The following is a 14,939-nucleotide window of genomic DNA, read 5'->3' on the forward strand; positions in this document are numbered from 1 at the left end:
AACCAAAAATTCTAAACATATGCAATGTAGGACAAAGAGCTAATTTCCTTATTATATAAAGAAGCTCTTTGAAATCAACTAAAGGCCAATAATCCAGTTAAAATGGATAAAGGGCACAAATAGGCAATTTACCAAAATAAAAAATATGCTTGTCCTACTAATACATTAACCTCACATATACTACCTAGTATGTATCTAAATAAATGCAAATTAATGTGATATTATTTTTTGACTCTCAGATGGGCATTGATGAAAATGTTTAACAGTATGTACAACATAGAGGAAAAACATGGGCCAATAGTCTTTCATATTTTACTGATGGGAGTATAGATTGGTGTGACTTCTCCAGAGTGCAATTTGAAACTATTTATCCAAATCTACTCTTTGACCATAGATTCCACTTGTCATAATTTATCCTGAGTATGCTTGCACACGTGTGCAAAGATGTATGTTTAAGACTGTTCTTTGAAGCATTGTTTATAATAATGTAAAGTCTGGGAACAGTGTGATGTCCATCAATACTGAAGTGATTAAATAAATTATAGCCACACAGTGGCTTTCTGGGTAGCTGTTAAAAGGAAAAATGTAGATCTGTGTATTCTTATGTGGAATGAGTTTTCAGGATGCATTGTTAATTGAAAGGATACAGAACATGCATCTAGTAGTCTTTTGTGGTAAGAAAAATATATGTGTGTTTGCGTATGTATTTTGACACAAATGCATCGAGAAGTCTGGGAGAAACATTAAAAAACAATGAATGGTTATTAACTCTGAGAAGGAGGATTTGTGGGGTTCTTGGAGTAAGGAGACCATTTTATTTTTTTTGTAATTTGGTTATTTTACTAAGTGTTTGGGTTACTTTTTAATTTTCAAAAGATAACATTAAAAAGTATCATTTTCAGTAAATATTTATCTTGCATTTTATTATAATTCGCAGGAAAACATGAAATGCTGACTTTCAAAGAATGCCTCATATACTGAAGACTCATTTGCATTATTTCTTTACCTTGTAACTTCATAGAATGCCCATGAGGGCTTTGTTGTTGTTATGTCAGTTGTTTTCTTATGACCAATAGTGGCTTGATACATTAAGCTGGATGTCCATGCTATTAATAGTATATTATTGTGGGTAAGGCTGGGTGTAGTGGCTTATGCTTGTAATCCCAGCACTTTGGGAGCCTGAGGTGGAAGGATCGCTTGAGTCTAAGAATCTGAGACTAGCCTGGGCATCATAGTGAGACCTTGTCTCTACAAAAAATTAAAAAATCAGCTAGGTGTGGTGGCACAGGCCTGTGGGCCTAGCTACTTGGGAGGCTAAGGTGGGAGGATCATCTGATCCTAGGAGGTCGAGGCTGCAGCTGCCGTGAGCTGTGATCATACCACTGTACTCCGGCCGGAGCGACAGAGCCAGACACTGTCTCAAAAAAAAATAAAATAACAAATAGTATATTATTGGAGATGAAGGCCAGAACTGCAAAAATTTTCATTGCCATTTTTCAACAAATGTTTATCAAAAGTCTTCCCTGTGCACATGTTACGGATAGTGATAAATAAACCATAGCCTGATAGGTAAAGCTGGAGGTAGGGCAAATGTTGCAGTCCATGTGGGAGTCCAGTAAATTAAGCAATTTTAATACAGTGTTATTTGTGCTACAACTGGATGTTTCCAGAGTTGTTAAGATTGAATCTGAGACAATTGTGAATAAAGGGGGAGGCATTTCTAAAAGGCAGAGGGAAAGTATAACCAGGTATACTTCTTTGCCTAAAGGCAAGAGTGAATAGGGAGGATGTTTGGATAGAATTTAGTTTAGAGAATAGTGAAAAATGAGCTGAAAGTTGGGGACAAGTTTTTAAGGACCATTTTGAGTTTTCTCTCTTTTTTAAAAAAATAAACAGTGGGATGACATGAGTATAGTATTCTTTCAGCTCTCTGAAGAATGGATTGGCAGGAACAAAAATGATGGTAGGAGGACCCAGTAGGAGGCTTCTTCATTAATACTTTCCTATAATAAGGGAGAGATGAAAGTAGTCTGGATTGTTTTAGTGGTGGTGGAAATAAAAATAAATAGATAATTAATTCAAGAGATACTAAAGAAAGTAATGTTGGTGATTGATCGTGTATGTAGGGGGTGAGGGGTAAGGAAGAGAGTGGAGTTAAGGATGTCATCCAGGTTTCTGTCTTAAAAAATCGGACAGTAGTGCCATAGTCAGATAGGGAAAATTGGAAGAGTGTTTTCACTGGAGAGAATAATTAATTTTTGGTTATTTTGAGTTTGAGTTGCCTGTAGAAAATCGAAGTGGATTGGGAGGCTGAGGTGGGCAGATCACAAGGTTAGGAGTTCAAGACCAGCCTGGCCAACATGGTGAAACCCTGTCTCTAATAAAAATACAAAAATTAGCCAGGCGTGGGGGTGGGCACCTATAATCCCAGCTACTCAGGAGGCTGAAGCAGGAGAATCGCTTGAACCTGGGAGGCAGAGGCTGCATTGAGCTGAGACCACGCCATTGCACTCCAGCCTGGGTGACAGAGCAAGACTCTGTCTCAAAAAAAAAAAAAATCTAAGTAGAGCTGTCTAAGAAGTTTCTCAAGTATAGGCCTAGAATTAGGATAAGAAGATATAATACAGATGGAAATTGAGGTTATGAATATAATTAAAGTTACTTCAGGGGAGAGGGTAGTGTAAGAAGAGCAGATGGCTAAGGGTTCAATCTCAGAGGACCATAAACATTTAAGGACTAGGCAAATATAGAAATCTCTTAGAGGAGCCTGGAGGTAAGTCAGAGGCTGAAGGGTATAGTGTAGGGAAGTATAAGGGGTCTTCAAAAACTTTATGGAAAATGCATCTTATGAAAAAAATTATGCATGGAGTTCAAAAATTTTTTGCACCAAAATAAACTCATATTAACTTGTTATAACGTATCTGAACAGGATCTCATTTGAGGCACTAAGAAAGATAAGACATCAGTTTGAAAAAAGCCCCTACCAGAGCAACATGAATTCTTCTAAAATTGAAGTAAGAGCAAATATCACATTTATGGTGACAGTGACCTGAAGAAATCAACAGTTTACAAATGGATAACTCATTTTAAGAAGGGACGAGATGATGTTAAAGATAAAGCCCATAGCATCAGACTGTCCATGTCAATTTGTGAGGAAAAAGAAATCTCATTTGTGCCCTAGTTGAAGAGGACCAACAATTAACAGCACAAAAATAGCCAACACTGTAGATATCACAGTTGGTTCAGGTTACCCAATTCTGACTGAAAAATTAAAAACTGAGCAGACTTTCCACTTGATGGGTGCCAAAACCATTGCTTCTAGATCAACTGCAGACAAGAGCAGACCTTTCAATGGAAATTTTAAACAATTGGAATCAAGGTCCTGAAGCATTTCTTGGAAGAATTGTAACAGAAGATGAACCATGGCTTTACCAGTATGATCCTGAACACAAAGAACAACCAAAACAGTGACTACCAAGAGGTAGAAGTGGTCCAGTCAAAGCAAAAGCGGACTGGAGGTCATGGCAACAGTTTTTTGGGATGCGCAAGGCATTTTGCTTATTGAGTTTCTGGAGGGCCAAAGAACAGTAACTTCTGCTTATTATGACAGTGTTTTGAGAAGAGTTAGCTAAAGCTTTAGCAGAAAAACCCATAGGAAAGCTTCACTAGAAAGTCCTTCTCCACCACAGCAATGCTCCTGCTCATTCCTCTCATCAAACAAGGGCAATTTTATGAGAGTTTTTGTGGGAAATCATTAGGCATCCACCTTATAGTCCTGGCTTGGCTCCTTCTGAATTATTTTATTTTCTAATCTTAAAATACCTATAAAGGACTCCCATTTTTCTTAGGGTAATAATGTAAAACTGCATTGACATAATGACATTCCCTGGACCCTCAGTTCTTTAGGGAGGACTAAATGGCTGGTGTCATCACTTACAAAAGTGTCTTGAACTTAATGGTTGAGAAATTTTATTTTTTTCTCTTTTAATTCCATTTTTCCACAAACTTTTTGAAGTCCTCTTGTATTTGATGAAGGAAAGAGTTGATCAATAATGTCAGATTTTATAGCTCTTATAATGTGTTATAGTGATGATTGCCTATCTGGGTTGTGAGCTCCGTGAAGACAAGAATATTTCTATATCTCTATCCCTAAGCATAGCTAGCCCTGCCATTAGCTGATATAGTGACTTTGGGTGAATTTAGGAGACTGCTTTTCTTCCAGGTGTTTTTCTGCTGCTTCATAGAAAATTATGCAAGTCTTTATGATGACAGGATAAATGGCATTCCCTTGGAGCTGTGTAATGCATAATTTGTATGACTCTAATCACTGGGCCTGAACACAGTGCTTGATATAAGCTCAGTAAAATTGATTGAATTTAAATTACCAATATTCATTCATGCTTTGTTTTTTGCTCACTTTTATATGTATGCTATTTCTTTTGATTTTTACCATAACCCTACAAGATGTATAAGGTAGGTGTCCTTCATGAATCACACTGTCTGAAATAATTGAGACCCAGACTAGTGAAGTGCTTTCCAAAATGATTGATAAGAGGATAAGAAACAGAATAGGATTTCAACTCAGGTATCCTGATCCTGGATCATTTTTCTCTTTCCTAAATCACATTGCATTTACAGTTTATTGTAGCCTTTATTCGTTGTTTGAGTCCTAATCTTGTACTTTATTTTTAAGGGCAGGGCGATGTAGACCTGGAATTTGTTTTCGTCTGTTCAGTAGACTCCGATTCCAGAATATGTTGGAATTTCAGACTCCGGAACTTTTGAGAATGCCATTACAGGTAAAAATTTATTTAAATATGAAAGGCATTTTTGTGGGTGAGGGAAGTGAGGGGCCATTTCAACTTCTATGGATTAGGCCTTTAAAAAATCAATTTGTAAAACAAAATTATTCAATATATATTATGGAGGGTGGCTATGTCTATAACAAATATTTTTTCTATATAAGAAAATTTAATTCATAAACCATCAAAATTTTAAAGAATCACTTGAATATTTAAATTATGGTACAGTTTTAAAGGATATATATATATTTTTATCTATCTATCTATCTATCTATCTATCTATATTTTTTTTGAGTCAGAGTCTTGCTTTGTTGCCCAGGCTAGAGTGCAGTGGCGTGATCTCGGCTCACTGCAACCTCCACCTCCCGGGTTCAAGCGATTCTCTGGCCTCAGCCTCCCGAGTAGCTGGGATTACAGGCGCCCACCACCGTGCCCAGCTAATTTTTGTATTTTTAGTAGAGACAGGGTTTCACCATCGTGACCAGCCTGGTCTCAAACTCTTGATCTCATGATTCACCCGCCTCAGCCTCCCAAAGTGCTGGGATTACAGGTGTGAGCCACCGCACCCGGCCATATTTTTTTAAATGCAGCATTTTATGAGTTTCAACTATATAGTGTTCACCTTTTAAGTTCTCAGAGGGATTAGCAAACAAATTATTTAAGGTCCAAAAGATAATATCCAAATCTCACTATAAGATGCTGAGATTATCTAGTAGTTTTAGAACTGAGTTCACTGAGATTTTCTGACCTCTATTAATTGTGTGTGTGTGTGTGTGTGTGTGTGTGTGTGTGTGTTTTAAGTTTTCTAACTTCATGGAACAGCCAGACCCTATAGCTTCTAGGGAAGATTAGCAGAATGCATTTATTTGATTCTTTAGTGTGTTTGGCTAATGCTGGCTTCCCAACCCTTAAAGAGAGGCAGGATAATGTGTTAAACATCCATATACCTAAGATGATTTCCCACTTCCCAATGCTTATGTGTGATTTTCTGTTCCTCCTGGGAGAAAATTCAGAATCCTTAACAAGAGCATAAATTGCCTGTTCCTACCTGTATTAATTGTGGGTGTGTGTGGGTGTGTGTGTGTGTTTTAAGTTTTCTAACTTCATGGAACAGCCAGACCCTATAGCTTCTAGGGAAGATTAGCAGAATGCATTTATTTGATTCTTTAGTGTGTTTGGCTAATGCTGGCTTCCAAACCCTTAAAGAGAGGCAGGATAATGTGTTAAACATCCATATACCTAAGATGATTTCCCACTTCCCAATGCTTATGTGTGATTTTCTGTTCCTCCCGGGAGAAAATTCAGAATCCTTAACAAGAGCGTAAATTGCCTGTTCCTGCCTGTGTCTCCAGTCACAGGCAGGAAGGAACAGGTGATTTCTTGTTACTTATCCTCTCTTACACCATTGGTTTTAGTTTCTCAAGCACGTCTTTTTTCCTTCTGCCTTACAGCTTTCACAGGTATCTACTCTCTCCTTAGATTCTTTCCCCTTATTCCTTTTATAGTTACTCCTACTCAGTCTTTACATCTTAGTTTAAGTGTCTTTCTTCAGGAAAACTATCTGTAACTTCCCATGGTCTCCCTCTCCCACCCTTTTCTGAACTTGCTTAAATCATATTTACTTGTTTAGCTCCCTATAGCCTTCATAGCATCGACGATAATCGTAATTAAGTAGTTAATTATATAATTAATTATTTAAAGTCTGCTTATTCATATTACAGTGTAAACTCAATGAGAATGGACACTTCCTTCTGTCCCCTTCTTTTTCTCCAATTTGCACAGGGCCTTGCACTTAGAAAGCACTTAAATATTTGCTGAGTAGATAAAATATTCTAGAATGTAGTAAGTATAAAGGGGGAAAAAGATTTTTTTTTTTTGGACAGTGACTATGAATGTTATGTATACGAACAGTGTGAGGAGATGTTGCCAATGGGAGCAATGGCAATCTTGGTATAAGTTGATTGAAGAGGGTATTTATTAAGGTTCTGGCATCTAGGGCAAAGTATGAGCTCATCTTTTACAGAAAGACATTGTTCCTTCTACTGTTCATTCTAATCAGAGACTCTACTAGTCTGTGTTTGGGAACTGTAGTTCCCATGATTTCTTTAAATGTGTAGGTTAGTATTCTTTTTAATTTTAAAAAATTATTTACTGTTTTGGTTTATAGGAACTTTGCTTACATACCAAGCTGTTAGCCCCAGTTAATTGTCCCATTGCTGATTTTCTTATGAAAGCTCCTGAACCTCCACCAGCTTTAATTGTAAGAAATGCTGTACAAATGCTTAAGGTTGGTGTCTTCATAGTTTTATTTTACATGACATTTTTACTTGAAATTTTAAACTAAAAGAAAATATGTCTTAACTAATTTTGTATAATTATTTTTCTTTTTGTCCTCCTACATGTGTCCAGATAAACTAATTTTGTACTTTTAAACAATTATCTTAAATGATCATGTACTTTAAATAATATTGTCATGTATGAAACAGTAGATATAGTTCTTTTATATAGTATAATAGAAACAAAATATATTTTTATGAGATGTAGTAGCAAAAGAAAATCTATATTCTTATTATTTAGGGGTTTTTAATTATGTGTTTTGATTAAACAGTTTGCTCACATCAAAGTCTGTTCTGTCTCCTTTTACTTAGACAATAGATGCAATGGATACATGGGAAGATCTGACTGAACTTGGGTATCATTTGGCTGACTTGCCAGTAGAACCACATCTTGGTAAAATGGTCTTGTGTGCTGTTGTTTTAAAGTGTCTGGACCCCATCCTTACAATTGCTTGCACGCTAGCTTATCGAGATCCTTTTGTACTACCTACTCAGGCCTCTCAAAAACGTGCAGCTATGCTTTGTAGGAAACGTTTTACTGCAGGAGCCTTCAGTGACCATATGGCACTTCTCAGAGCATTCCAGGTACTATTACTGTCATTTTATTTCTGAAAACATTGCTGGTTAAACACATTTCTGGGGCAAATGTAGGAATTTTAAAAATAATTTATAAATTTTAAAATTGCATTAATTTTGTTTCATTATGAAGTCACATTAATAGTCCTGAAAAATATCTTCTTGCTGTTGTTATGTTAAAATTAAAACAGTTTTGCTCTTTTTTCCCATTTTCTCCTTATAGGAATATATGAGTGTATTTGTATATATATTTATTTGTGTTTATGCTTCTATTACCAGGTTTCTTTAAATCATGTCTTGGGCAAGGAATGTTCTAAAATTTCAGTTAAGAAATACTGTATACTATTTAAAGTACATAGAATAAAGCTTATAAGAAAATTATATTGATGTAATATCTATCGATTTTTCTTAGAGTTCAGCTTTTTTCTTGTTTGCTCAAGACACTATGCTGAGAACTTAATTTTGTAAAGCAAAATACAAAAATCACTTAAAAACCTTTTAAGATAATGGTAATGGGAAGTTGAGGAAAGAGGCAAATGGAAAAGAAAAGATGGGGAAAATAGGATCCTGGGGAAGACAAATTAAATGTAATTTAGAATTTCAGATATGTGGGGAAGAATATTTCTTGAAAACATAGGCATTGTATTTATCCTCAAATCTTCTTGAATGTAGACTGTGTCTATACTTTTTTTTTTTTTTTTTTGAGACAGTCTTGCTCTGTCACCCAGGCTGGAGTGCAGTGGCACAGTCTTGGCTCATTGCAACCTCAGCCTCCCAGGTTCAAGCAGTTCTCCTGCCTCAGCCTCCCGAGTAGCTGGGGTTACAGGCACCCACCACCATGCCCAGCTAATTTTTGTGTTTTTAGTAGAGACAGGGTTTCACCATGTGGGCCAGGCTGGTCTCGAACTTCTGACCTCAAGTGATCTGCCTGCTTTGGCCTCCCAAAGTGCTGGGATTACCATGTGTGAGCCACCATGCCCAGCCATATTTTTTAAAAATCTAACTTTGTTTATGCAGAAAGTACTCTTCTTCAGACACAGAAGATTTTTTCACCACATATAATTTTCAAAAATAATTACAAGCTCTTTTGTGAGTATTGATCAATGGATAACTCATTGTTATTAATTGGGTATATTAAATACCATATATTATAGTAGATAGTTGAGTGAGAAGTAGAGGGAGATTTAGAGTAGAATTTCTATCTGTTCTTTGCTTTTCCCCCAGCTCCTTCAAAAGCAGAGAGGATAAATTATTGCTTCAGTCTTTTAGTTATATATATACCAAAGCAAGAGAACCTATTCACAGAGGAGAGCTTTTTATACTGCATATAGATGATTTATAGAAATCCTACTTTCCATTCTTAGGTAGAGTCCAGGGTTGACATAGAGATTATTTTTTGGAGGACAAGAGTGGCACGATTCTTTGATATAAGTGTTAAGAAGTCTTAGTTGAAAACCTATACTTTTGTAGAGAGTAAAATTAGCAGATGCATCTGAGAAGGCAAATATTTTTACATTGTTAGTCATTTAGGCTACTTGACACTTAGTTCTCATTGAGATTTTATAAACTCAATGGCTTTTTTAGCATTTGAGTATAAATTAATGATAAATATTATTTGATCATAAAGTCTTAGATTTTATAGAATAATTAGAATAAGGCAAATTGACCTCGAGGAATTCGTGTAGTGATTTGTAGTTACTTGTTGCCTCACTAAGAAGCGATTAGTAAATGTGTCTTGTTATGCAATTATCCTCTTTTTATAGGCCTGGCAAAAAGCACGAAGTGATGGGTGGGAGCGAGCCTTTTGTGAAAAGAATTTTCTTTCACAGGCTACTATGGAAATAATCATAGGCATGAGAACACAGTTGCTTGGTCAACTTAGAGCATCAGGTAAAGTTTTTCCCTCAAAGAGCCTATTTAAGTTACTGAGAGTACCCTGCCCATATTTCATAGTATTTCTTATGTTAACTGATGCCATCTATTATTTTTATGACATTATCATGTTGTGTATCTTATATTCATGCATGATTTGTAGACTTCGATATGTCTTCAACTTTTGCTTGTTGATGAAAAAATGCTATTGCAGGAGGTGTATTTGAGAAATCTAGGGACAGAATCTATATGCTTGTGATACTGTTGGCAATGAACAATTTGTATTGGTTGGCAGAGATCAATTTAGATCTTATAGTTATTTTCTTTTATCACCATTAATGAATACTTATTTAGTTCTGTGAAATAGAAATTTTAAAAAAATGATATGAATGCTGCTCTTCATATTTTTGGAACACAAAAACAGCTAGTAATACTTGAAGTCACTTTTTTTTTTTTTTTTTTGAAGAGGATGCTAGTATTGCTATTACCTTTTAGAATTGCCTTTTTGAGTAGCAAAAAAAAATTGATGTGGTAGTCAGAAGAATAGTACCAGAGCCTGGATTCATGGGTTAGCTGAAGTGCCAGAGTAATATAAGGAATGAACCAGAGGACTTAAGAGTTGACCTGAACATAAGGAAATATGAAGGACTTTTGAAACTCAAGCAAAAATTACCATATATTTACTTGACTTCATCTACAGAATTAGTATCTATCATAACCAAAATGTTGTTAATAACAGTCAGAAGAATGGTTTGGGTTTCCAGCTATGAATTTAGTTTGTTTCTGGCAGCAGATTATGAAGAACTTTATTGCAAGAATGTGGATCTAAAAAAATTTAAGCCCCCAGTGATTCTTATACTTAATCTAACCTGAGCAGATCTACACTTCCCTAGAATGTTGGTTCTGTATCTGTTTTGGGGTGGGGAGGGGTGGTTCATATTTTAAACAACTTTCCAGAGGAGATTCTATTAATTATCGTGAAATTTGAATATCACAAAATTTACATGAGTTGTACAAGTTTTTGGAAAAAATACACAAAAGTATCTTTTGCACAATAGAAAAATTGGTGTGGTTTTTTTCCCCTCTAGGTTTTGTTAGAGCACGAGGTGGTGGTGACATTCGAGATGTTAACACAAACTCTGAGAATTGGGCTGTCGTTAAAGCTGCATTGGTGGCAGGCATGTATCCTAATTTAGTCCACGTGGACAGAGAGAATCTAGTATTGACAGGGCCAAAGGAGAAAAAAGTACGATTTCATCCTGCTTCAGTTCTCAGTCAGCCTCAATATAAAAAGGTAAAAGATTTTGAATGCTGTTGGGTTTTGAGGTGAAACTAATTTAGGTAGTTCACTATCAATGAAAAATGCTCCAAATGCCTGCCTGCTTTAAGAAATTAATTAGTTTTATATATATATATATATATATAACATTAAATATTGGAACAAAACTTATAAATTTTAGAGTTGGAAAAGGTAACATGTTAAGTAATGAGTACTTTTGTACGAACTACATGAGCAATGACTTGTTTTAATTTTTGCTTACGTACTAATATACATCATCTATTTCATTGACTTTTTACATTTTAAAAGTATTTCCAATAAACTAGGTGATAAACACAATTAACAATTTTTAAAATTTATTTTCTTAATAGATTCCTCCAGCCAATGGTCAAGCTGCAGCAATTAAGGCACTGCCCACAGATTGGCTTATTTATGATGAAATGACCAGAGCCCATAGAATAGCTAATATTAGATGTTGTTCAGCAGTGACGCCTGTCACTATATTGGTATTCTGTGGACCAGCTAGATTGGCAAGTAATGCTCTTCAGGAACCTTCATCCTTTAGAGGTAAATGTATTAAGGAAATAAAAATCTATTTGAAATGAATTTTTTTTTTTACCAAATAATGAAATTATTTTACTAAACCAAATAATGAAATTATAAAGATTTATATAGTAGCAGCTCTATTTTGATGTACTAAGACTAATTAGGAAATACTAAGGTATACTACTGTTTTTGAAATTTATTTATAAGGTAACTTGATGTTTATTTGTGCATTTTTTATTAATCTTGCTGTTGGGAAGAAATTTTTCTTTTCCACTTGAATTTAAATGATAGTTTAACGTAAATAAAGGTAATTGTAAAAGAAATAATAGCCACCCATAATCTCATTTTTCTCATGCTAACACTTTTTAATGTTATATTTTTTCTACATGTTTACATATTTTAAATTATTTCACCCAAACTGTTATTTTATATTTTGTTATTTTCATTACAGAGATATCAAAAATATTTTTAGTATTTTATATTAATGACTGCAAAATAGTATATCACATTGAAGTGGCATAATGCATTTTTTTCCTTCAACTTTTATTTTAAGTTCAGGGGTACATGTGCAAGATGTGCAGTTTTGTTGCATAGGTAAAGGTGTGCCATCGTGGTTTGCTGCACAGATCATGACATCATGTATCTATCAAGCCCAGTGTCCATTAGCTATTCTTCCTGATGTTCTCCCTCCCCTCTACCACACACCCCCAGTAGGCCCCAGTGTGTGTTGTTCCTCTGTCTGTGTCCATGTGTTCTCATCATTCAGCTCCCACTTATAAGTGAGAACATGCAGTGTTTGGTTTTCCATTCCTGCATTAGTTTGCTGAGGATAATGGCTTCCAACTTCAGCCATGTCCCTGCAGAGGACATGATCTAATTCCTTTTTATGGCTGCATAGTATCCCATGGTGTATATGTACCATATTTTCTTTATCTAGCCTACCATTGATGGGCATTTGGGTTGATTCCATGTCTTTACTATTGTGAATAATGCTGCACTGAACATACAAATGTACTTATCTTTATAATAGAATGATTTATATTCCTTTGGGTATTTACCCAGAAATGGTATTTCTGCCTCCAGGTCTTTGAAGAATCACCATGCTGTCTCCCATGGTGGTTGAATTAATTTACACTAGTGTAATTTAATTACACAGTAGTGTAAAAGTGTTCCTTTTTCTCTACAACCTCACCAGCATGTTGTTTTTTGACTTTTTAATAATAGCCATTCTGATCTCATTGTGGTTTTGAATTGCATTCCAGTAATGATCAGTGACGTTGAGCTTTTTTTCATATGTTTGTTGGCCACATGTACATCTTCTGAGAAGTGTCTGTTCATGTCCTTTGCCCACTTTTTAATGGGTTGTTTTTTCTTGTAAATTTGCTTAAGTTCCTTGTAGATTCTGGATATTTGACCTTTGTCAGATGGATAGATTGCAAAAATTTTCTCCCATTCTGTAGGTTGTCTGCTTCCTCTGATGATAGTTGTTTCTTTTGCTGTGCAGAAACTTTAGTTTAATTAGATCCCATTTGTCAATTTTTGCTTTTGCTGCAATTGCTTTTGGCATTTTTATCATGAAATCTTTGCCTGTGCCTATGTCCTGAATGGTATTGCCTAGATTTTCTTCGAGGGTTTTTATGGTTTAGAGTTTTACATTTAAGTCTTTAATCCATCTTGAGTTAATTTTTGTCGAAGGTGTTAGGAAGGGGCCCAGTTTCAGTTTTCTGCATATAGCTAACCAGTTCTTTCAGCACCATTTGTTAAATAAGGAGTCCTTTCCTCATTGCTTGTTTTTGTCAGGTTTGTCAAAAATCAGATGGTTGTAAGTGTGTGGTCTTATTTCTGAGTTCTCTATTCTGTTCCATCGTTCTATGTGTTTGTTCTTATACCAGTACCATGCTGTCTTGGCTACTGTAGCCCTGTAGTATAGCTTGAAGTCGGGTAGCGTGATGCCTCAGCTTTGTTCTTTTTGCTTAGGATTGTCTTGGCTATATGGTCTCTTTTGGTTCCATAAGAATTTTGAAATCGTTTCTTCTAAGTCTGTGAAGACTGTCAGTATAATGGGAATAGCATTGAATCTGTAAATTTCTCTGGGCAGTATGGCCATTTTCATGATATTGATTGTTCCTATCCATGAGCATGGAATGTTTTTCCATTTGTTTATGTCCTCTCTGATTTCTTTGAGCAGTGATACGTAGTTCTCCTTGAAGAGGTCCTTCACTTCCCTTATTAGCTGTATTCCTAGGTATTTTATTTTATTTTATTTTATTTTATTTCATTTTTTTGAGATGGAGTCTTGCTCTGTCACCCAGGCTGGAGTGCAGTGGCACAATCTCAGCTCACTGTAACCTCTGCCTCCTGGGTTCAAGCAATTCTCCTGCCTGAGACTCCTGAGTAGCTGGGATTACAGGCACGCACCACAATTCCTGGCTAATTTTTGTATTTTTACTAGAGACAGGGTCTCACCATGTTGGGCAGGGTGATCTTGAACTCCAGACCTCAAGGTGATCCATCTGCCTGCCTTGGCCTCCCAAAGTGCTGCAATTACAGGCGTGAGCTATCATGCTTGGCCTTTTCCTATGTATTTTATTTTTGTAGCAATTGTGAATGTGAATTCATTCATGATTTGGCTCTCTGCTTGCCTGTTGTTGGTATATAGGAATGCTAGCAATTTTTGCACATTGATTTTATATCCTGAGACTTTGCTGAAGTTGCTTATCAGCTTAAGAAGCTTTTGGACTGAGATAATGGATTTTCTAGATGTAGATCATATCAACTACAAAAAAGATAATTTGACTTCCTCTTTTCCTATTTGAATACTCTTTATTTCTTTATTTTGAGATGGAGTCTCACTCTGCCGCCCAGGTTGGAGTGCAGCGGTGTGATCTCAGCTCACTGCAACCTCTGCCTTCTGGGTTCAAGCAATTCTGCTGCCTCAGCCTCCGGAGTAGCTGGGATTACAGACGTCTGCCACCATACTCCACTAATTTTTTTTGTATTTTTAGTAGATTTGGCATTTCACCATGTTGGCCAGGCAGGTCTCAAACTCCTGACTTCAAGCGATCCACCACCTCGGCCTCCCAATGTGCTGGGATTATAGGCATGAGCCACTGCACCCACCTGACGTGAATACTCTTCATTTTTTTCTCTGGCCTGATTTCCTTGGCCTGAACTTCCAATCCTATGTTGAATAAGAGTGATGAGAGAGGACATCCTTGTCCTGTGACAGTTTTCAAGGAGAATGCTTCCTGCTTTTGCCCATTCAGTATGATACTGGCTGTGGGTTTGTCATAAATAGCTCTTATTATTTTGAGATATGTTCCTTCACTACCTAGTTTATTGAGTTTTTAACACGAAGACATGTTGAATTTTATTGAAGGCCTTTTCTGCATCTATTGAGATAATCATTTGGTTTTTGTCTTTAGATCTGTTTATGTGATGAATTATGTTTATTGATTTGCATATGTTGAACCAGCCTTGCATCCCAGGGATGAAGCCAACTTGATTGTGGTGGACAAGCATTTAGAT

General features: G+C 36.0%; 1 protein-coding gene across 14 annotated transcripts in view; it reads left to right on the forward strand.

The window, feature by feature from the left end:
• YTHDC2 (YTH N6-methyladenosine RNA binding protein C2) overlaps positions 1 to 14,939 on the forward strand; it is an 81,278-nt gene that overhangs the window by 42,342 nt on the left and 23,997 nt on the right. For 12 of the 14 annotated variants that reach the window (XR_010156972.1, XR_010156973.1, XM_517881.8 and 9 more), the window contains 6 exons: positions 4,694 to 4,799; positions 6,970 to 7,089; positions 7,451 to 7,723; positions 9,478 to 9,604; positions 10,675 to 10,880; positions 11,237 to 11,432. Coding sequence is in view for 12 of the 14 variants with exons in the window: in XM_517881.8 (XP_517881.2) it covers positions 4,694 to 4,799; positions 6,970 to 7,089; positions 7,451 to 7,723; positions 9,478 to 9,604; positions 10,675 to 10,880; positions 11,237 to 11,432 (1,028 nt within the window). In the remaining 2 variants the exon portion in view is untranslated. The remainder of the gene's footprint in view (positions 1 to 4,693; positions 4,800 to 6,969; positions 7,090 to 7,450; positions 7,724 to 9,477; positions 9,605 to 10,674; positions 10,881 to 11,236; positions 11,433 to 14,939) is intronic. The other 2 variants (XM_063810578.1, XM_016953640.4) reach the window with 2 other exon arrangements.

Source organism: Pan troglodytes, chromosome 4 (assembly GCF_028858775.2).
Source record: "Pan troglodytes isolate AG18354 chromosome 4, NHGRI_mPanTro3-v2.0_pri, whole genome shotgun sequence".
Classification (NCBI taxonomy): Eukaryota; Metazoa; Chordata; class Mammalia; order Primates; family Hominidae; genus Pan; species Pan troglodytes.